The sequence below is a fragment of the Malurus melanocephalus genome, unplaced genomic scaffold (genome assembly GCF_030028575.1).
Source record: "Malurus melanocephalus ecotype Western Australia unplaced genomic scaffold, MMel_1.1 scaffold_135, whole genome shotgun sequence".
Taxonomy (NCBI): domain Eukaryota; kingdom Metazoa; phylum Chordata; class Aves; order Passeriformes; family Maluridae; genus Malurus; species Malurus melanocephalus.
Window position 1 is genome coordinate 1,554,208 of NW_026623367.1, and position 22,493 is coordinate 1,576,700.

The 22,493-nt window shown below is 43.9% G+C and overlaps 1 protein-coding gene across 1 annotated transcript in view; it reads left to right on the plus strand.

Annotated features, from left to right (window-relative positions):
- The first annotated feature begins 2,736 nt into the window (after nt 1-2,736).
- The window catches only part of CRHR2 (corticotropin releasing hormone receptor 2), a 96,549-nt gene continuing 76,792 nt past the window's right edge, over nt 2,737-22,493 (plus strand). The window contains exons 1-2 of the mRNA XM_057370881.1: nt 2,737-2,918; nt 3,062-3,181. Coding sequence (XP_057226864.1) covers nt 2,801-2,918; nt 3,062-3,181 — 238 coding nt within the window. The 5' untranslated portion in view covers nt 2,737-2,800. The remainder of the gene's footprint in view (nt 2,919-3,061; nt 3,182-22,493) is intronic.

The window sequence follows — 22,493 nt, forward strand, 5'->3', positions numbered from 1 at the left end:
AGCCTCCAACCAAGATTTTGATTCCAGTGTGCTGAGCAAACAGTGTGAAAAAATAGGCTGGGCAGACAGTAGGTGAGAAATGGAGACTTTTGGCCAGGCTGTGTGATTTTCTCATGCAGAGATGCAGCAAAAGCAGAAAAAAAAAAAAAAAAACAAACCAATTCACCAGCATCCTTTGTCCTGCCCAGTCCTGCCTCCATGGGAGTGGCCGCTGGGCTCAGTGGTGCCACTGGGCACCTTCAGATGCTGTCTTGTGAAAAGGTCTCAAAGCCACCACTGAGAGGCTCTGCTTGAAGGACAAAACCCAATTTTATGAACTCAACTGCACTGTCAGGAAGGAGAAAAGAAGGTTTGGAGCACCCATTTATCCCCCCCGCTTGGACGTTCAGGAAAAAGGTTTTTTTTCCTCAAAGCCCTATTCAAAGACAACCAGTATGTTGGTGACAATCATGTTATGTGAACAATGCTAAATTTTATCCCCTGCTTTTTGGGATTAGAGATGTATGGGACAGAGAGATCTGGTGGTGTTGACAAGGGTTAATTTGTAGCATTTGGGATTTGTCAAGAAAGGCTGCAGTTTTGTGAGCACTCACTTGGGAAGGAGATCAAGGCTCCAGAGAGAGATGCAGAGAGCTGCATTCACTTGCCTCAGGATATCACAGTGTCTAGAGAGTTAGTACACTTGTTATTCTTRTGKGTTTTTMCATATTTAAAATAAAAATATTTATCCCAAAACCACAATGGCACTCCTCCCCTCCCTGCCACTGCAATCTGAAAATGTTAAAAAAATCTCCAGATTCCCAGATGGCAAAATAACATCCTGGCTAGTTCTCTCCTTAGTGCATGTTGTTAATTTGTTGTTCTAACCCAGTTATTTTTCTTTTTTCCTCTCTTTGGATGCCACAATTCTTTCGGTCCTTCAAAAGTAAAGAATAAAGCCCTTCAACCTTAAATATGAATAAAGAGGAAGTCCAGGCCCTTGCAGGGTGGAAGACAGATGTTATAGGAAGTCCTATACCACTGYTTTGAGCTCAGTGTAAGCACCATGTCTGATCTAAAGCTGTGAACAGACTGTAAATATTTCATTTTGGAATCCATTTCTTCCTGTCAAAGYTTCTTTGCTGTCCTTGCCTTCTGTTTCTGCATTCCTCTCTGCCACTTCCACATATACTGATCTTGGGCTACTCCCTCACAAATCACTTTTCTGTTTGCTTCCCAAAATCCTTCTGACTCTCTGCTCAGAAATGATCCTCCTTAGCAACACTTTTTTTTTTAGGGAGTTCCTCATGGCCTGGTGTAGCAAGTCAGAAAGGCTGGTTAGGTCTGGGCTGCTCTCCAGCATGTCCCAGAGTGCAGAACTTCAYTCAGTTCCCACTCTGCTGAGCTTTGATTCCCAAAAGATGACCAACCTTCTGGTCAGCTCCTTCCAAATTTCTCCTCTTTCCCTGTGTCCAGACCTTTCTCATCCTGTTCCWTACTGACCTCAGTTTGTCAAGCCCTTTGCTCTTTTCTTTCTCCCCACACCAGAATTTTGTTATTGAAAGTTTGTTCCTCTTGCTCCTGGTCAGTCTGGGTGCCCATCCTTTCTGAAAACCCACCACTGGAAAATGGGAGGGAGATTCTTTTCTCCCTTGYCCCCCATCCTTTGCTCCAAAGCTCTTCATGCTTTGCCCTGCCCTGCTGTCCACCCCATCCCAGCTGTGTGAGTGGCTGAAAGATGTGTTCCCTCTGTGCCTTCGCCCAGGCTGGGTTCACCACCTTTTCCTACTCTCCCCACTCTGCCTCTTCTGTGGGTCATTAGAGTTTGGKTTTCGGATTTCTTTATTCCAGATTTCTTCATTCCAGATTTCTTTATTCCAGTCCAGGCTGGATGGGGCTTGGAGCAACCTGGTCTAGTGGAAGAGTCCCTGCCCAAGGTAGCAGGGTAAGAACTGGGTGATCTTCAATGTCGCTTCCAGCCCAAACCTTCTCTGAGTCTATGATTGCTCCAGATTCCCTTATTCCAACACCTCTCTTCTGTAAGACTATTTCCTTCATCCCTGTTTTTATTACTTCTCTTCTTTACCAAGGCCTGCCCAGCATCCAGTACTGCAGCTCCTGGAACGAGTCCCTCCTTCCCCCTCCCTCCCCGAGCATCCCTGCTCATCCTCAGTTCCACACAGCAAAGGCAGGAACTGCTTTGCTCCACAAAAAAAATAAAAAAAAATAAAAAAAAAAAAAAAAAAAAAAAAAAAAAAAAAAAAAAAAAAAAGAAAAAAAAAAAAAAAAAAGAAAACCCGAGGAGTTCTGTTCCTCTGATGGCTTTTCCTGTTCTCCCTGGCTTTAATTTGCAGCCAGTATTTTTGCAAAAGTGCTCATCCCCGGAGCTAACAATAAAACTGTCTCAGTGCCTCTGTGTGTCAGAGGGAGGGAGGGAGAGGCAGGAGAGGGAGGGGATGCAGCAGCAGCACAGCGGTGTGGCAAAGTCAGGCGGCATCTGGGAGCTGCGAGCCCAGGGACACCGAGGAGACGTGAGCCCCTCATCCCGGGCTCAGGCGGATCCCATTGGCTCCCGAGCCGCTGGATTTAAAGGGAAGAAGAGCTCGGAGGGCTGAGCTGCTCAGGCAGACGCAGACTCTCAGCCAAGTTGCCAGCACGCTGCGAGCGGGAGAGGCTCGCACGCACCAGACTGCGGGGTGCCCGCAGCTTGGTGCTTCTTTGCCTCCAGAAAAAGGGGAAAAGAAGARGKGRCCAAAAAAAAAAMACCCAACCAGAAAGGGGTGAAAGTGCCTGATCCAGACCAGCAATCCCAGGGGGAATAATGGATGTGACCATATCTCAGTTCATCTTAGAAGAATTTGATGTGAACTGCAGCCTCCTGGATCGTGTACACGAGACTTTTTTAGAGAGTTCCTCTATCCCTTTCCTGGGCTTTGATGGTAGGAAACGTTACCTGGTGCAGGGCTCGGGAAAAGCTTTAGAAGTGCTGAGATTCGGTTTGTTTTCTGATGCAAAGTGTGTGGCTTTTGTGCTTTCTCAGCTGCTTCTTCTCCCCTTTCTGTCTCCTTTTTTCCACCCCAAGGTCCGTACTGCAATGCCACCACGGATCAGATCGGGACCTGCTGGCCCAGAACCTCTGCRGGGGAACTCGTGGAGAGACCCTGCCCAGAGTTCTTCAATGGGATCAAATACAACACCACGAGTAAGTACAAACTCCCTTCCTCCTCCCGCGCATCTCGTGTTCAGAAGGCGCCTGGGGACACCCAAAATATATTTCCATTAAGGAAAAAAGAAAAAAAAAAAAAAAGAGGGGGGAAAAAAAAACCAACCCTGTTTGCTGGGAATCAACATTTCCTCCACATTCCAGCCTGTATATTCAAAATTCTTGCCTGGAATGATGCAGATTTCTCAAAAGCGCAGACTTGTGGACACTGTTTCCTCTTTACTGAAGTGCATTTAGGGAGATCTGGGCAGAAAATATCCTCTGCAGTCTGAGGAGGGATGTTGTGCTTTGTGTGTTTGTGCATGTGTAGCTGTGCTCAGCTCGGTGTGTTTGTAGCGGTGCTTCAACCACCTGGATAATTAAAGATCTTTTAGCTCATAAAATAATTAGCCCTAACACCTAAGAAGTGTCTTTTGAAAGGACAGTCCCTTTTCCGGGCTGGCTGTGTGTGAGCAGGGGAACAAACCGTGCTGGGAGTTGGATCTAACAAACAGAAAGAAGGCTGAGCTCTGAGATCTGCTTTAGCAACTTCATCAGGGACTGGCTGCTGAGTGGCTGCAGCAGCTCTGCAAGGGAGACAGGAGAGGAAATTAGGARGCAAATAATATGCAAAGCAAGGGAGCACGGGGGCTCCTTCGAARTCTCCTGGATGCTTTATTCTTCGAGGTAAACAATCGTGATGATTCACTACACATTTATTATTCAGGCTCTGGGACCTGGCACTCATTTCCTTTTCCTTATCTGTCGATGCTCTTAGGACCTTTCATTAAGAGTTTTTAAACATGTTAGTTCCAAATATGTGCACCCACTTGTTTGCCACTCATTTTTTCAGTGTGCTTTTGATTGTAGGGAGTTTTCATTCTGTGTTTTGTTCCAAACTCTTGCTTGGGTGTTGGTGGTCTAATTTGCAGGTAGTGTTCATTTTGTGGGGGCAGCATTCTCCCTAAGTCCCATAAAAGAATGACCCTTATGTTTTAGATCTTATTTTTTTTTTAACTCACTGAAAGTGAGTTTAATTTTTCCCCAGTCCTGGGTGTCGTGGTCAGATAACTGGCCAAAAGTCTGGTGTATTTGCCCTGTGAAACAAAGTCCTCTGCTAGATTTGTTCTTAGGGACCARCTTGTGTCACCCCAGGCTCTGAGCAGGGTGAAGAGGTTGCCTCAGGGAGCTGCAAAATCATCCTCAAGCCCTCTGATCTCAGATCTGTGCTCCTTGCAATGCAATAGGTGGGAACRTGGAATGGGCTGGCTGATGCTGGCTTTGATTGCAGCAGGTAGTTCACTACTTTTCCAAGTCTCAGTTGAGACCAGAAGAAAATGAAAATTAATGGCAGCTCAGACCAGAGCAGGTGTATCAGAATGGATCCCAAAAGGATTTTGGCTTTTTATTTTTTCTTCCCCTTTTCTTTCTTTTTGGTGGGGAATGTGGATATTTTTACTGCCTGGTTTTTGTGTCTCCAAAAGACAGGAGGAAAGGAAGCAAAAAAAAGGGAAAAAAAAGCATTATGACTGATTCCTATCACAAACACAGTGGAGAGAATTTAAATGTTTTCCCTGTGTTTGGAAGAAAAAAAAATTTACTACCCCAGTTCGGTTTTTATAAACTGAGTGAATAATTTCACTAGTTCCTCAATGACCTGCTTTAAAGTTCTTCCCTGCTCCTCTCTTTCTCAGTAGTGGCTGATGCTTGTATTGCAGTGCTCATAAGTTTTCTTAAATTCTCTCTGCTCTGAAAACAATGGCATGCAAATGAAATTAAACACTGGTGGAAATACATTATTGAAATGCTGAAGCATTATTTTCTGGGAAAATGGATATTTTTCTCCTTTCAGCGTGATTAATCTTAGGCACTTCCAGTGTGTAGCTCCTCCAAGTAGTAGTGCAGAAAAGAGAGGGAAGGATTATATCAAAATTTGGTCAACTTTTACTTCTTGGAAGACAGTAGTTAAGTGATTAAGCCTTGGGAAARCAGCAGGACAGCAGGGGAAGGTTTGAATACACAGGTGCAATCTCTTTGGGGATTTGAAAAATCTAATTACTGCATGCAGAACACGTCCAGACTTTGGGAAAACCGAATACTGACACAATCTGACTGCTTACATGATTTCACYGAGTTGGTTTGTGGGCTGCCTCGTCTGTGATGAGGCTCATTGTGCTGAAAACCTYGGCTGTGCACCCCGTGCAGATGATGGAATAAGCACAGACAACTGATTAAAGAATGGGAAATGGATCTTGCAAATCTCAGAGGTGAATAATACAGCTCAGAATGAAGGTCTGATAGGAGATGGCTTGAATCAACAAAGATTTCTGCCTAGGATATGTAGTTTTGTTCTATTTTGTTTTGCATTTTGATGAGGCAGAGGGAGAAATGATGGTTTGTTATATTATACTGATTTTCTTCTCTTTTTTTTTGAGAGCAAAATCAGACTAATTTAGGAAAAGCACATTGCATTGCTTTTCTTCTAAAAACTAAGGGTTTATCCAGCTSTAGACTGTAACTCAGCTCTTTATTGTACTGTCAGGCATCCCATGTTTGTGAGCTGCCACCTTTTAGGAGCTACAGCTTATCTCTGCMTTGATTTTGTACATCTGTGAGTATATCTTGTGTATCTGAGAGTACACTTCTCATTTGAAAGCTTGTAAAAACTTTGCATCAATTTYGGTGATTTCTTCTTTGGTTTTAGAAATCAGGCACTCAAGGATTCCAAGTTCCCTCCAAGTTCCCTCCAATTTCCTAAAAGCAGCTCATGAGCTGGAGGGAATGAACCCAGGGGCATTTTCCCTGTGAAGGAAAGCTTTTGCATTGTAGACACTGGCAAATCCAGGCTGTGAAATGCCCAAACTGTGTGAAAAGCTTATAAAAAACTCAGTGCAGCATAAGACACTGGTCCATGGCCAAGTTTTGGTGCTCCTGAGGCTATTTCTGTGCCTCACTGTAGCCTCTGTGCACATGGGGGTATGGAATTCAAGACAAAATGAGCCAACTAGGTCCCTCCACAGATCAAGTCATCCATTTGGCTGGACCTGCCCTGCTTTGTGTCCATCTTGTCACCTCCCATTTTTTGATGTTCACTCAGATGGGGAATGCTATCAAACCCTGCAATACACCAGCAAAATTTAATGAAAAAGTGTTTCAGGCAAAAAAAAACCCTTAAGAATAAGAACAAGAACTTCTGCTTGAAAAACTCCCCTCCTGTTTGCCACACTAGAATAAACTGTTTGCATAAAATATTTCCATCCTAACTGCAAGAAATTCCCGTGGTGGTTCTGTGCCTGGGTCTGTGTTTCTCTGTGTCTCCTGGGAGCTGCTGAGTGACTCAGATAAGTTTCAGCTGGATTCATAAAACAAAGTCTGTCAGTCTGTGAGGATTTTTCATCCCTGACACTTTTATTTTTGGTGATATCTTGTTTTCTTTTTCCTCTCTCTTTATCTGGGAAATAAAGTCATGTTGACAAATCATGCTGTGGTTACCCTGCAGTATGATTTGGGAATATGAGCAAAATGCTCTTTGACCAAGGACCTGAAAATTATGCCATCCTTACAACTTTGCAGTTTTGTACCAAAGCTTATCTATTATTCTCAAATGGGAAAAAAAAAATAAAAGAAACAGGAAAAAAAAAAGTCTTTGTTGGTGCAGTGTGTGACTGTGCACTTGTCTCTGCTCAGGTTCTATATTTAGCGGAAAATGACAATATCATTGCTGCCCTCTAGATGTGTTTATGATTTGACAGTGTGAAGCTTTTAGCCTTGTTTTAGGAAACTTATTAATTCCCTTATTAGGATATCCTGAAGCTTGATTAATTCAGCAAATGGCCCRTAATGAGTCTCGTTTTGCTGCTGGGTAAAAAGCAGTCGTAGATGTGCGTACTTAGAGCACGTTACAGGCTAAAGGATGCCTACGTTAACACTTCCCCTACCCATTTCCCTGTGCAAAGGGAAAATCCAGGCTTGCCTGTTCATCTGATGGACAAAAAGTGTTGACATTTGTAGCCTCAGGTGTCTGATTTGAGTTTGCCTTCAGCCCCTCGTGTGGCAGGGGGTGTTCTGTGGTGACACCGCGTCCATCATGAGCTGTTTGCCTTGCTCTGGGCTGCAGGCAGGAGCTAGAGCCTTTGAAAGGTTGACAGATCAAAACACACAAATCTAGGTGTTTCCAAGTAATACCAACTGCTAATTGAAGTATTTAAGCTCTAATATAAGTCAGTGAAGATGTAATTGACAGAGGGAGTGAAGCCTGGGGAGGTGCTGAGCTCAGCCTAAATGTGCAGCTCAGCTCAGCCAGCCCTGCAGAAGTGATGGTGCTGTTTGATGTACCCAGGGGTATTTTGTTCCTGTCTCAGAGGTCCCAGCCTTGCTGCAGGTTCGTGTTTTCTCTCCCAGGCTACAGAGGTGTTGCAGATGCTCAGTGACAAATGATCCAATGCCCATGTTCAGGCAGCTGAATTCATCCCGGGGGGTGTGTTGTGCTGAACTGATCCCACACCTGGGGATTGAGATCAAGCTGCTTTTGTGAGCAGCAGCAGCAAAAGGTCTCTGTAGCTCCAACTCCCTGCCTGCAAACCTCCCTCTCTCAGTGCAGGCAAGCTGCTTGACTGAAACAGCCACTTCACAGGAGTGTTTGGGATATCACAAAAAGCATCCTCCTCRCCTTCTCCAGGGACTGTGCTGCTGAAAGCAGGCACACAATCCCTGCTAATCTTGCCCTGATGGGGACTTGGTTCCTCTTTCTCTCCTCCCTGTTCTGAGGGTGTGTGCAGCACCTTTTCCTTGGCCCTACAGCCAGCTGCCTGTTGAGAATGCTTTGGAGAGGGTTGGTGGCTTAGCAACCACATCYATTCGTGTGGATGGACATGGGAGAAGAAGCCCCTGGCACGTGGATCACCCCTGTACCTGTTAGTGTGGCTTGTTCCACACCGACAGGAAAATTCCTGCAGTTCATGGATGTGTCATCTTAAGCAGAGAGAAATAATCTCTTGTGTGCTGAGGGAAGGGTAAAGAAGTGAATTAATAGCTCTTCTGGTTTGCATTTCCCCTCTTTTGAAAGGGTTTAAAGGGATTATTTCAATTTTTTAAAGACCTAATTTTTGTCGGTTAAAAACCCATTCTTTTACGGAGACCTAACCTTTGCTGCTTTTTCTTCTGATTAATTACTGTTCAAAGTTCTTGTGGTGATGTGGCTCCAGCCTGCATATAAAACATGAGCCGCGCTAGGAAATCATCGKTCTCAGAGCCTTGTTCGCATTTTGTAGGCAAATCCTGTCCTGATAATTACAGAAATGTGCACTTCTAGAAGTGGCTGGCCTAGAGGCTCAATTAACATTTTCACTTGTGTTTTATCTCATGTATTTTAGTGTCCTGACCACTTCTGTTGATCACATTCACATGACTTACTTGCTCCCCAGAGGTTTTTCTGGCTTGATTTCTAAAGGGCACATTTTTAAAAGCCCAGTCCTGCTGTAAAAGACAGAGACCCCTTGAGTTCTGGTGGCCTTTCATCATTACTAGAGAGAAATAAAATGCCCATCTTGGGCATGCATGTGTGTTTCCAGATTCAAAAAAAGGGCTCTGAAACCCTAAAACTACTCTCACCTCATCTGTCTTCTGTAACCTTGTTAGATATCCTGAAGGCTTTTATGCCGCTGTTTAATGACAGGGGATTTGGGATAAAAATAGATGTTTTGTAGCCAATTTTAGTTATGAAATCACTAGAAAAAAAGGCACTTTTTTGGTTAAAAAAAGCCTGTAGCCTTGCAGTAGCCATGTATTAGCCATCCTGGAGAGTCCAACATGGTATTTTCAGCTGGGAAATGAAGAGTATGTGAAAGTTAAAGGAAGGAGACTGATGAGAAATGAAACAAACTCGACAGTGGAAAAAAAAAGAAGTCCAGAATTGGAATTCTGGGGGAGGAAATAAAACATAATTTTGAAGCTCGTAAAGGTTCTCTCTGAGGAGATCAAATCTGCAGTTGATTAGATCAGCTGGTCTCCAATAGCTCTGTATCCAGATTAAGGTTTCAACCATTTTTGTTCATTTTCTCTTGCTGGTTTTGCAAGAGGAACACAAATACACACATCTTCCACAAATACAGTGGGAAGCTCTGGATTTCAGTCATGCACAGATGGGAGAGGCTTCACTTGTTTCCCCTCAAGTTTTTCTGTGTTCTTTTCTTTCCTTTGTGAAACATAATTTGTGGTACGAGATGGCTCCGATTTTGCAGTTTGGAAGAAGACTGTTGGAAATAATATTTGCAAAGAGGAATGAAAAGAATCTATTTTCATTGTTCCCACTACTATAATCATGTGAAACATCATTCCTTCATTGAGCACAAAATACAATTTAATTGCACGTAGTAAAATAAGAAGATTGTTAATGTTATTTCAGTCAACCTTCAAGGACCTTTTTTCCAGCCAATTAAAAATTGAGTAATAGTTTTGTTCTTTGCTAATAAATTRTGAGGTGGCTTTGCTGTGGTCCTGTTTTACCTGATTTGGGTTCTTTTCAGTTTAGGCTTGGCTTTTGAGGCAAATTTCACCCAGCCTTAGCCAGGAACTGCAGCTGCCATKCTGCACCAATCTTTCCTAAATCTCCACCAAAGTCAGTGAGAGCTGAGCCATGGCATATCTTAGAGAGKGCTCTTACCCTTGGGCCTTCAGGAGGGTCAGCAAACCCAGGATTACCCCCATTATTTCTGTGAGTTTTTGTTTCCATGAGGCAGCTGCCCCATCCACCTCTCTGGAACTTGCAGGAGCTGCTGTCTAAGCTGGCAGCGACTTCCAGCTGGCAAACAGATGGACTGAGGTCCAGTTCTTTCCACACTCTTGGAATTAGATGATTCTTGCAAAATCAAGTGCTTCTGGAGCCCGGGGAGGAAGAGGGAATGGAGGAGCAGATGGGGAAGGGAAAGAATGAAATACATTGCAAAGCAGCAAATGCACATCTCACCATAGCAAAATGCGGAAGGGGGGAGGAGGAGGGGCGGAAATCCCCCCTCTCCAGCTACATCTAGTGTGGACCCTTGCTTGTGGATTGGGATTTCTCATTTTATTGTTCCTTATGACCCATTTTCTATCCAGACAAGCTCTGAAAGGCTGAGATGTGAAACCATGATGGGGAAGGTGGAATGGGGCTGTTGTCACCATCCCTGAACACCTGAGGCTCTCTGTGACTCAGTGGGTTCCAGACTCTGTTGTCACAGCCCCTCAGGGACAGTRCCACCGAGGGAATAGTGCCCGGCCATTCCGCCTGCCAGCCACAGGGTGTCACTTAGAGTGCAGGTAAAGCCAGTGTCCGGCGGCTKCTGGCCGTCACCTGCGGGGGGGACCTGATGGACGGGCTGGAGCTGAGCCTGGAGCTGCTGCTGCTTGGGGACAGAGCTGTCCCCACCCTGCTCCACGGCCACAGAGCCTCCCTGGGGTGAAGCAGGGACCAGGACAGAGGTGAGGAGAAACAGGAGAAAGTTCTGGGAGGGATCCTGCTGTCCCCTTTTTGGTGGAGTGTTAATGAGAGCGGGTCTGAGCATGGGTGGTGCCTGCTTTCACCAGGGCTGCTCCCAAAATCTGAGCAAGGGCAGTGCTAGGCATTGTTCCCAGGCTGGTGTGGGTTGTGGYAGAGGATGTGGAGCCATTCAGGGCTGAAACAAATCTATCAAAAATAAATAAAGCAGCCAACAAGAACCTGCCCTTGGATGGTACAGGGATTCCCCCTGGCTGGACACGCCATGTTCATCTCTGCATTGCTTCCTTCTGCATCCATCCATCCAGGTCTCCTGCCTGGGAGCTGTTGGATTTGCCCTCAGTATACCTGATAGATGCTCCAGGTTCTCCCACTTAATGGGAATCCCTCAAAGGTGTGGTAACAGTGGAGCAAAACAGCCTCATCTGTGACCTGTCTGTTGCTCACATTCYGCAGAATAATCAAATCCATTGGTCAAATTCAGGTTCTTTAGGTTTTCCCTCCATGCTCTGCCATGACATGGAATTATCTTTGCAGTTCATATGATGGTGAATCTTTGCAATTTCTGTGGCTTGGGAGAACAGAACCTCAAGCTGCATCCTCGTCCAAATGAATTTCTCAGGCTCTGACTGTCTTTCAAGGCTTTGCCCAAGGTTTTCTGTCCTGGGAAAGGGGATCTCCTGTTCAGTTTTGTACCCCAACATCCAGGCTTGACACCCAGATTAAAACAGCCATTCTTAGCAGCTTGAGAAGTTGATGAGAAATAAGGTTTCCCATGGAAATTGGAGGGGAATGAAATTCTAGTAGATTTTTTTTTTTTCAGTGTGGTTTTCATTCCCCTCAGATGTTATTCTTGGAGTTCATAATTGGTAGCTCTTGGGACAAATTCGTAAAATCAATAAAACTCAGATTGCTGACTTCTTTCTCTGCAGTGCTGGGAATAACAGAGGGCCAGATGCTGCTCCATATGAGACTTGTGCAGGGAGAAGCAATACTTTGAAGCAAATTATAGGAATAGAAACTCAGTATTAAAAAAAAAAAAAAAAAAACCTCAAAAAAAACCCCCAAGTCTCATGAAGAGTTTTCCCCGGGAAAACAGAAGAAGGAAGAACCTTTCCTAATGTGGTGGTATTGTCCCAAACCCCTGGTTTGGGCCATGCTATGGGAGAAGAATTAATGCAGAGGAGCTTCATCCTCCTCAGTCAGCCAGGGAAAAAACAGAAATCTGGAGAAGAGAAAATGTGTTACGGAAATGAGACAAACACAGAAAATAGGAAATTACTTTGCTAGTGCATCATCACCATTTTAACTAAACTTAGACRTGACTTCCTGGGGATTCTTTTTCTCATTTCTCAGAATTTTTTATTTAATTTAGGCATTGCTGAATTGTGCCAGTAATCCCTGATCCATCAGCACTTGTGCATTTCAGAGTACACAATGAGCAGCCAGGACTTGTTGCAGAATCTCCAGACTCCACGTTGATTCCTGCTTTTCAACTAGGGCAACTGATGCAGGGCTTGGAAGCAGAAGGATTTCAAGGATTGTTGTTTCTGTGCTCATCTTTATACACTTGAAAGTGAAAACTCTTAATCTCAGTGCGGGAACCAGTGGAAAATGGGAGTTTGGTTGCTGAAGATGGATTTCTAGGATTCATAAGGAGGCACACCCTATTCCTTTCCAAGACAGCAGAGTAAAAGGTTGGGGGTGAAGGGATCAGTGGGAAGTAAGGCCCTTCAGAGAGATTTCCCAGTGCTGGGCTTCCAYAGGGAACTCCTCCAAGGTTCCTTCCTGGGGAGAGTTTTTTCTGTTCCAAGAGCTCCAAGGGAGAGAGACCCCTGACYTGGGATGCCCTTTCTCTTCAAGGGCTTCTTTTCCTTTTCAGGATGTGGATGGTGACATCTTGGGTGGGGTTGCAGGGATTTGGACCTGTCTGGGTGAGCAGGACTGTGTCAGGGCAGTGAGCCCACCATCAGCTCATGAGGCCTTTGTGGGGAGAACCCTGTCATCCTTCCTCAATAACACTTCGTATTAAAGGAAGGCAGGATCTCACAGTCCCACATTTTGGTTCATTTTGGCCATCTAATCCAATTTCTGAATTTACCACTCCACAAAAATTTCATGTATAAACTCACCCACTTGCCCCAAGACTGTCATTAATTACCAAACTGTCTGAAGATGAACATTCCCACCTGGCAGCACTGTCTGGGACTCTGGGAGCCTCCTTTGCTGCTCAAAAATCAGAAGGCTTTTGTTTTGTGTCAAATTGAGGGAACAAAGTCCCATTTGGATCTGCTTTCTGTTTCCAAGCCAGTCTCAAAAGGGACAGGGATAAATCCAAATGCAGTTGTGGTGCTTCATTGCATTGGCCAGATCCAGGGAGAGGCTGTAGCAGTAGAATACTGGCTTTTTCTGYTTCTTATTCCTTTTTGGAGAGAGCTAAAGGCTCCCCATGAAGGTCTTTTTACATAGTTAAGTCATCCTTGTCCACCTACAAACCCATTCTCAGCCTGGATTTATTTTTTTCACCCTAATCTCTTTTAATCCCTTCATCTTTTCTGTGTTTACCACATGTTTCTTCTGGGAAAAAAAAAAAAATCCAGCAGCAGTAATAACAGCAGTTTTATTCTCCATGAGCGCTTGGGTTTATTGCTTCAGTGAGTGCTGAGGGGTTTCTGGGCTGACCCAGTGAGGTGAGTGTGTCAGAGGAGCACGGACATCACACCAGTGTGATTCACTTTATTTGGCAGTATGTTAAAAAATGCTGAAACTAGAAATATGCTAATCAATAGTTGGAATTTTCAGCCAACAGGTGCAAAGTCTTTCCTATTTTGCTGATTCTCWGTTAGATCTCAGCTGCAAATCCGTGGCTGAGTTCCTGGGAGTACAGACCATGCTCACTGCAATTACAGGGCTTCAAGGGAAGCTGGGGGGTTATTTTTTCATCACTTTTTTGAGTGGTCAGATAACTGCCTGTCTCTTGCCTGCCTTCAATGCATTATCTCTCCTAGGCTCTTTAGCCAACCCCAGCCTCATTTTCCYAATCCCTGAGCAGGCACAGAAAGAGGCATGAATGGGGTGGATGTGAATGAATCACTGATGCTCTGGGACCAGATGAAAATCGACCCTGTGCACTCAGCCTCTGGTGCACCTGATCTGAAATTCACCTCCTGAAATCTCAGGGAAAGAAATTGATTTCTCTGTGGTAAGTCAGTTCTGTGTGTGTGAGCCTTTAGGTTCATGGAGCTTTGAAAACTTCACTCTGATTTTATCAATTCCTTCTTGAAASAGAGCGTTTCTAGAGATTTGGAACATGGAGCTGAAGAAGTTCTGGCTTTGCTTGGTGAAAATAAACTTGGTGTGGCAATATGGAACTGCAAGTGGACTAGATGAACTCCCCTGCTCTTTCTAACCAGGCATTTCTGTGGTTCTGTGATATCCCTGTTGCCTAAAAATGAGGCTCACCTGAAACAGAGACCAGACAAACTAAGAGAATGAGAATAGACATTTTTAATCCAGGCCTAACAGGCCCCCTGGTACATTAGGGCAGGCTACACCCAAAATGGACCCCGAGTCACGAGATCTTCATCTTTTATAAGTTCTGTCTCATGAACGTATTGGATCCCAATTCTCCAATGATCTTCAGGTGATGATGTCAACCACCCCAAACTTGCTACCCCTGATTCTCTGTGGTTTCCATGTTTTGGGGCTCTGAGGCAGCGAGGTGTCCTTGGATTCAGGCTCAGAGAGGAATTGTTTTCTCTAAAGATGGGAGAGTGGTAGTTTTAGTGCTATAATAGAGAAGTATAAGAATACAGATAYRTGAAATGTAGAAACTAAAAATCCTAAGGCATCATCCCTACAGACTGAAATGGATCTTTAGTGGTCTCTATCACCGTTTGGTTTTCATGGACACCTGTGATTTAGTGATGGTGGATTTTATATGAAGAACTTGTGTGCAACACAGTGAGAGTAGTCTCAGGCTCTTGTTTTGATTCCATTTACYTTTGATGTGTAATGTGTAATTTTCMTTTTTACTTGGTTTTCCTTGGTTTAGTTCATCCTTTGCTTTCAGGGGAATCGAGTGACGCTCACAGGGCGCTGACCTTTGTTCAGTTGCCTTGTTGCCTCAATGAAAATCAGCTGGAAAAGGCAGGGCTAATTGCTTTGATTTAATCCTGAAATGTCAATGACTCAGGGATGGCTCACTCATGGAAGCAATGTGCTCAAGGTGGAAGGACTGGGTAAAAATAGCTTCCTTGGGATGAGCCTTAAGTGCTGGAAGTTTCAAATCAYAGCATCAAAAAATGGTTTGAGTCAGAAGGGACCTTAAAGATCACCTAGGCCTGAGACCTGTGCTGTGGTAAGGAGCAGAGGGATGGGACAAACTATGGGGAACGTGCAGAAAGTGTTTGTGGGGAAGARCTACAGTGCCTCACTGCCAGGCAAAAATCTGAGTTGCCTCCCCAAGAACAGCAGGTGAGAGAAGGGAGTTGTGGATCAAAGACCAGATGTAAAGAATGATGGACTGCACCACATCCAAGGCTGGCAGCAGAGGGATAACAGAGACAATTCCTGACTCCAGGGCCACCAGAGCCTCTGAGCAAACTGAAACTCAACAGAAAAAAAATGTCAGACCCAGAGTATTTGTCTTGTAAATGAAAAAGGGATGTGTAGCTTCATTTTTAGCACAATTGGCCTAAGTATTCTCTCTCTTCCCATGTCTCTRTGAGAAGAGATGGCCATAAACTGGTTTTCTTCATTATTTTTCTTGCTGTCTCTCAGAGGATGTTCCTGTCCCCTGATTTGGGGGGCAGGCACGTGACAGGACCACATCCTCACATGAGAACCACTCTGGTTCTGGCTGTGTTGCCTTCAGAGTTCCAGGACTTGCCCGACCTCAGCTGGCGCAGATCCACTGGGGTACCCACATGGGGTGGTTCTGGAGCTCTGCTGCAGCCAAGGGGCAGCGTTTGTGGCTATGCCAGTTTGRAAGGGAAAGGATGGGGCAGTTTCCTGCTGACTGCAGCTTGTTTCTGTCACAAGAGGCAGCAAATGAGATCTGTTCGTACCCTGCAGCCTCCTGTGTTTCAGCCTTGCCCCGTGTAAATTAACTCTGATATATCAGAGACTCCGAAGCTTCCCAGCTCTGTAAAGATTTCTCCTTTTTTTTTGGTTTAGAGTGCAAGAAGTTCCCTGCTAACATATCACCTTTACTCCTCAGTATCATTAATTTCTTTGGGGCTGAGCCAGGGGAGTTTGGAGGAGAGAATCTGTATTTTGCAGTGCTTTGTAAGAGTTTCTGTACAAGGACTTCAGGGTGTACAAAGTGCAAAGCAGGCACTTTCAGGATTCACTATCTTMATATTGTTCTCTCCAGGTCTCTCTTTCAGCAGTAAAAATCTTCTGTTCTCAATATGGAGATGTGAACTGAGTGGAAAGCATCCCGTTGTGTCAGCTGGGAATACTTGAGATACTTTCATTAACATCTTCCGATTTGCAGAAATATCCACGAGCTTGGATGTTTAATTTGTCCAAGTGATGGGTACAGTCACCAATATATTTGTGAGTTTGACCATAAGGTTTYCCAGCTCTGTATCTCTTATTTTCATGCCTTGCTGTCTTGGTGCAGACCTGCTGCTCTGTAGCACCTGCAGGTTTTCTGTGTGCCAGATGAAGTGCTCAGTTATCACAATCACATTTATTCAGCTATTTGCTGCTCTTCTCTGCAATGCAGGGTTGTTTCCTAGGCTACATTTTCTATTATAATACATATCCTGTTGTCAGATCCCATCCAGTGGATTTGGCTTCATTCCTTGATCCGGTGAAGATAAATTAGTGAACTGTCCCGCTTTGTCAGTGGAGATTGGCTTCGTTTTCCATACGCCGAGTTTTGTTTTTCCAATTTTTTCTTTCCTGAAAACACGCTTGAAATGCATCATGCAACTTTGTAGCAGGGATGAAGGGGAATTTCAAAATGATGTGAGACAAGGGAAGGAGGAAGCAGCCTTTGATCAGGCTCTGCATTGCCTTTTTTGTGCTAAAATTGAAGTAAGTGTATTGAGTCCCTGAAGGCTTCTTGGTGTCAGCCCCGTGGGTGTAGGGGACACTTTGGGTGTGACAGGGTCWTCTGGGGCTGGGCAGCCCAAAGGTGTGAGAAATGGAGCAATAGTGAAACCAGCAGCTTAATTCTAGGTCCAAAAAGTGCAGAATCAGGGTTTACATTGAAGGGAACGAGGAGTAGGAGGAGAAACAAATGCCAGGACAAGGAGGGAAGGAAGAGGGAGATCACACRAAATGGGAAAGGAGAGGGATCAGGTTTTCCTGTGTGTTGTGGGTTTGGTGATAGCCTGGTTCTGGAGCTGAGGTTGCTGTCTGTGCTCAGCCCAGCTCTCACACACCCCCTGAACCAGCCCCTGCTTTTCTGCAGCTCACAGCAAACCTTTGCCCTAAATCAGCATATTCTGAGTGCCCCCAGTGACTGTGGGACAAACAGGCGCTTGCACAGGTGCAATCCATGCTCCTGAATAGCTTCCATCAACTCTCCCCTCTGCCCAACCTTCACAGCTGCTGCCATTGCCAGCACTGACTGAGATGAGCTAATTACACTGATTATGCAATTTTGCTGCACACAACACATGTAATTTCGTAATGAAGGAGTGGTGCTATGTAATAACAGTTCACACCAACCCGCCTCTGACATGAGGGGCTGGCAGGAAGCTTGGCATGAGAAACTTTGCATGAAAGAGTTAAATAAGACTATCAGATCATTGATAGGGAAAAAGATCTTGAGGCATTTCTATGTTCTTTTGGAAGTGCTAATATATCCACAAAGATTTATTTTTTTTTTAATAAGTAGGTTTCAGCTCCAGTAGTAGCAGTGTCCTGAATACTCASATGAATCTCGTGAATATATGCAAATAAATGATTCATAGAAGACTTGATTTCCTTTTTTTTGCATGATCAGGCAAGAAATTGTTTTTGCTTGTTGCAGCACTGTGGCTTTTTACCGTGGTGGTGTTTGTTGCAGTCATTTTTTCACAGAATAACAATAATAATTAGGGTTGGAAAAACCTCTCACATCATCCAGCCCAACCATTAAACTAGCATTTCTTGTTTGCATCTTTCTGTGTGGACAAGATTGTTGATTATTGATGGTAAATTGCCTTAATTTTGCTGGCACTGCTGTGGTGCTTAAGGACCAGATTTTTTTTTTTTTTTATAAACTCTGAATAAATTCTGGAAAATATTTGCCCCAGGCATCTATTAGGAGACTCTAGGAGGCCAGAGAGGAAAGAGAGGAGCTGTACTGGGTTAACATGGCAAAGGTTTTTGTACTGGGTTGACAAGGCAGGAGTGATTTTGGTGAGAAGAGGTGGTCAGGAGTTTTCCTTGTGTTTGACAGAGCCAAATTAATTCATTAAACTGCTAATTACTCATTAAACTGCCTTTATCTCATCCTATGAGATTTCCATTTTATTTTAACCCCCAGTCCTGATGAGGAGAGGTGAAGAACAAGAGTCTGGTRGGCACCTAGCAGTCAGCCAAGGTCAGCCCACCCCAGGGGGACATCAAATAAATGCAGGAAAATTCATCCTGATGTATTTTTTYCAAAATTCTTTGAGCTTGGAAATACGGTTATGAGGGCTGAACGCTGCAGAGCACAGGCTGCTGTCCTAGGGAGAGGCTTCCAGAAGACAAACTGGGGCATTTGAATGGAATTTTGAATTGGAATATTTGCTCAGTCTGATTTCTTGGCTGTATTTTACACCAGGTGGAAGTGTTTTAAACCCAGCCCGTGGTTTATAGCCAAATGCTATARTCCCTGGTTTTCAGTCTTAGAGCACAGTCGGGATTCAGAGTGCTGACTCAGAGACATTTTTATCTCTCAGTGAAGTCAGGAAGGAATTCTCCCTGCCTGTAGCAGATACCCTTTCCCAAAATAGAGACACCACACTAAACTGATGTTATTTTTACATGAAATTCCAGCTTTGTTGTCCCACTTCAAAGAATATCAAAATCAATCATTTTTCATTGAAACAAAGGCACTGATCTGTAGTATCATCATTCCCTACACACAATTTCAAACTTGCTTGGATTGTCTGATAACATTTGACATTACATACCCTGTTTATRTCCTTAAAATCCCACAGGGTTGTAAAGGCTGACTGTGAGGTTCTGTCTTCCTAATGTGGCTCCAGAGCTGAGGATCTCAATTTCCAGCCTGGTGTCATTGTTGAGGAGCTGTGACACCTCCAAACTTTCCTTCACTAAATGCTCTCCGTTCAATTTCAGGAACTTCAGTTTCCATTTCAGCAGCTTTTTAAAATCAAATCCGCTCGCCGTTATCACAAGGGAAGTTGTATTTTAAACTGCTGCTCTCTGGCTCCCCAAATCCTCCCACAAATGCATTCTGTGTAACTCAGTGTTTCAGYTCTGAGAGCAGTAACCTCAAAGGATCCTGAACAATGCTATTTCAGGATGGAAGAAAGTGTTAGGGGTAAGAAAGTGGTAAAGAAAARGAGAAAATAGATTTAAAGGAGGGTTTGTAAACTGGCTGTGGTCACTTGTAATCAAGCAGCATTTCCTGCAGTCTGAAGCATCCTGTGGGTAGTTTTCRTAAATTATTTCAGTAGGAAGGTAGCACAGACTCTTGGAGTAATTGGCATATGCATTTTGCACTGTAAATCTGTTTAAAGAGATAATGAGCTGTATTCTTCTCTCAGACTGAACTMAATCCTGAGTAATTCTCTGAAGTTAAATGTTTCTTCCTGACATATTCATGATGTGTAGTCATGTAAAAGCTAATTACAGTGATAATTACAGCATTTTATAGCTGATGACCAGAAGAAACTCTTATATGATATTGCATTTTCTTCGTGTTTCAAAAACAAGGAGAACAAATTTTTAATTACCTTTGTACTGTCATTAGAAAAACCTGCTAACCTTCTTCTGTTGATTAATCCAAAAATAAATCCTTATGCACAGGAAAGGAAAAGACATTTTATTCTAAACACTTCATGTGTAATTACTTAAAGAATCTTCTATCTATAGATATAGATTCTATTTTAAGAARAGAAGAGTTTGAGGGTGGTGCATCAAATGATCTCATTTCACATGATATAATTAAGATCAGATAGCTGAGAAGAAAAAATAAAAATCTTAGCAATAATTTAATTTTAAAAGCCATAAATGGGAACTACTCCAGGATGTTGTAGCTGCGTGACAGTAAAGTCATCTTTTACTCACTRTCACTTTATTTGGGAACTGTTATGRCAAAATTGTAGCAAATYTCTCTTTGTAAGGCATAGCAGGGGAAATGAAGGTTGAGCTGTGAGCTCCCTAATCACAGAATCATGGAATGGTTTGGTTTGGAAGAGACMTTAAAGATCATCTCACTCCAAYTCCCCTGCAATGGGCWGGGACACCTTCCACTATCCCAGGTTGCTCCARGCCACATCCAGCCTTGAATACTTCCACGGATGAGGAATCTCTGGTTTTGTTTGGGCTGGGTTGAGCCTGGCTTTTACAGAATCAGAGAAACAGAACATCATGAGCTGGAAAGGACCCACAGGGATCATCCAGTCCAACTCCTGTCCCTGCAGAGACTCCCCCAACAATCCCCYACCGTGCATCCCTGGCARTGCTGTCCCAAYGSTCCTGGAGCTCTGGCAGCCTCRGGGCTGTGCCCATTCCCTGGGGAACCTGAGCAGTGCCCAACACCTCTGGGGACAGAAGAACCTTTCCCTGAGATCCAACCCAACCCTGCCCTGACTCAGCTCCAAGCCTTTCCCTAGGTCTTACTGTCATCATGAAGAGAAGAGATCGATGTCTGCCCCTCCACTGCCCCTCAGGAGGATGTTAAAGAAYACAGTGAGGTCTCCCCTCAGTCTCCTCTCMTCCAGCTGAACAGACCAAGTGCCCTCAGCCACTCCTCATGTGGTTTTCCCTCCAGACCCTTCACCATCTTCACTACCCTRTTTTTATGGGAGCCAGGAGCACTTTCAGTGAAAGCCATCCTTGCCTTGCTGTGCTCACTGACCATCGCTCCTTCGGGCTGTGACCTGTGACCTGCGTTTTCTGTTGTGCTCTTTGAGGTCTCCTCCATGCCTGGCTTGGATCCCACATCCAGCCTCCATTTCCTTGTTCCTGCACTGTTCCTTTCTAGCTTGAGCTCACAGGAATTTTGGAAAGGTGCTGTTTTCAGTCACAGTACCATGAGGGCCTGGGTCTCTGCCTGAGGCTGCTGCTGCTGTGACTGAAGCCAGCGCTGTACAAAACCTCCAGATGCCACTTCAGCAGAAAGAAACTGATTCCTAAGACCCAGAATATTCTTTTGTGGGTTTTAATCCATCACTCCACCTGCTAAAATCATAGAGGGATCCAAGTCCAGACTCGATAAGTATTAACTTCTCCTCAAGCTGTAGCTTTCTGCATGCTCTGTGTGCACCTCAGGTGACCCTTCACTATCACACCCATCCTAAAAGAATATACAGTTCCATTCAGATTTTATTACTTTATCATTTTTCTAGATCTAGTGCTAGAAAACTCTAGCATTAGACCTCAAGATCCAAAATAAGGGATTTTTGTCCATGTGAGGTGGGATTTATTTCACTGAACTTAAGCCATCTTTGAATGATGACTCCTCAAAGCATTCTCAACTCCACTTCTGGTCAACAGAGAAAAGTGCAGAGACCAAATAACCCTCTGAACATGTCCATCTTTAGCAATAATCCCAGAGGTTTCCACATCTGTACTGTTTCTGTGACTGAAAACCAGTGAGGGAAGTCTTTTGGCTTGAGRATGGATGGGCTGCTTGAAGAGCCACTGCTGCAATCCAAGCAAAACAGGGGCCTTTCAAAATTACTAAATTTTATTTTGTGAATAGAGAATTGCAATGTAGCATTATGGACCTTTGTATCACATTAATTTTAAAAAGCTTTTTTTTYCCCATTTGTTTTATTTGTTCTCTTCCTGTCTTGTCCAGAGATAAGGTCTGACCCACCTCTGGAATTTCATTCTTTCAAGGGTGACAAATGCATTCCTGGGGAAGAACTGCAGGTATTCCAGAAGGTCTTTGCCATTTGGCACTGCTCTGGGAATGGGAGGTGCCAGAGCAGCTGGACACAGGCTGGGTCTCCCTATTGCACTGTTCTAAAATAAAATTCACGGAGYAAAAAAAGAGAACAAACAGCATTAGAGCTTAATAGAACAGCACTTACTTAGTCCCTTGAGGCACTGGTCCAAAATGAGCATTTCCAGTGGAACTGTTAAGTAATTGCTTATTTTTCTTAGAGAAGAGGCTTCAGGATTTGGATGCTCATTTATGCAGAGGTTTTATGTTGCACTGCAGGTTTTTTCATGTTCACATTAAATTAAAAGTAGGTCTAAACTGTCAAGCCAACACATTTTTCAAGAACATTATGTAGCTTTTCTGTACCCCATTCGTGATGTACACAAGGAAGTTTTATTGCCATAAAACATAATTCACTGCTCTTTAAATGCAATCAAAGTTTCACCCTCCCTTTAAAAATAGTAGTAAAGAAGTTACATTTGAATTTATCTATCASAGAAAACAACTCCAGTATCAACATATCACCTCTGTCACATTTGATACACAAATCAGTAGCTCACAATTATTTTGCAGAGGAAGTCCAAAGCTGCATTRCTTTGAAAAGTGTTATAAATTTAAGACACTTTTTCATTTTAGAACTTCAGGTTCTTTGAAGTCCAGAGCAGTTTATCTGCCCATTCAAGGGTCTTTTTTTTTCTGTTGTTTGTTGTTTGGGTTTGTGTTTTATTTTTGTTTGGGTTTTTTGGTGTGGGGTTTTCTTTGTTTTG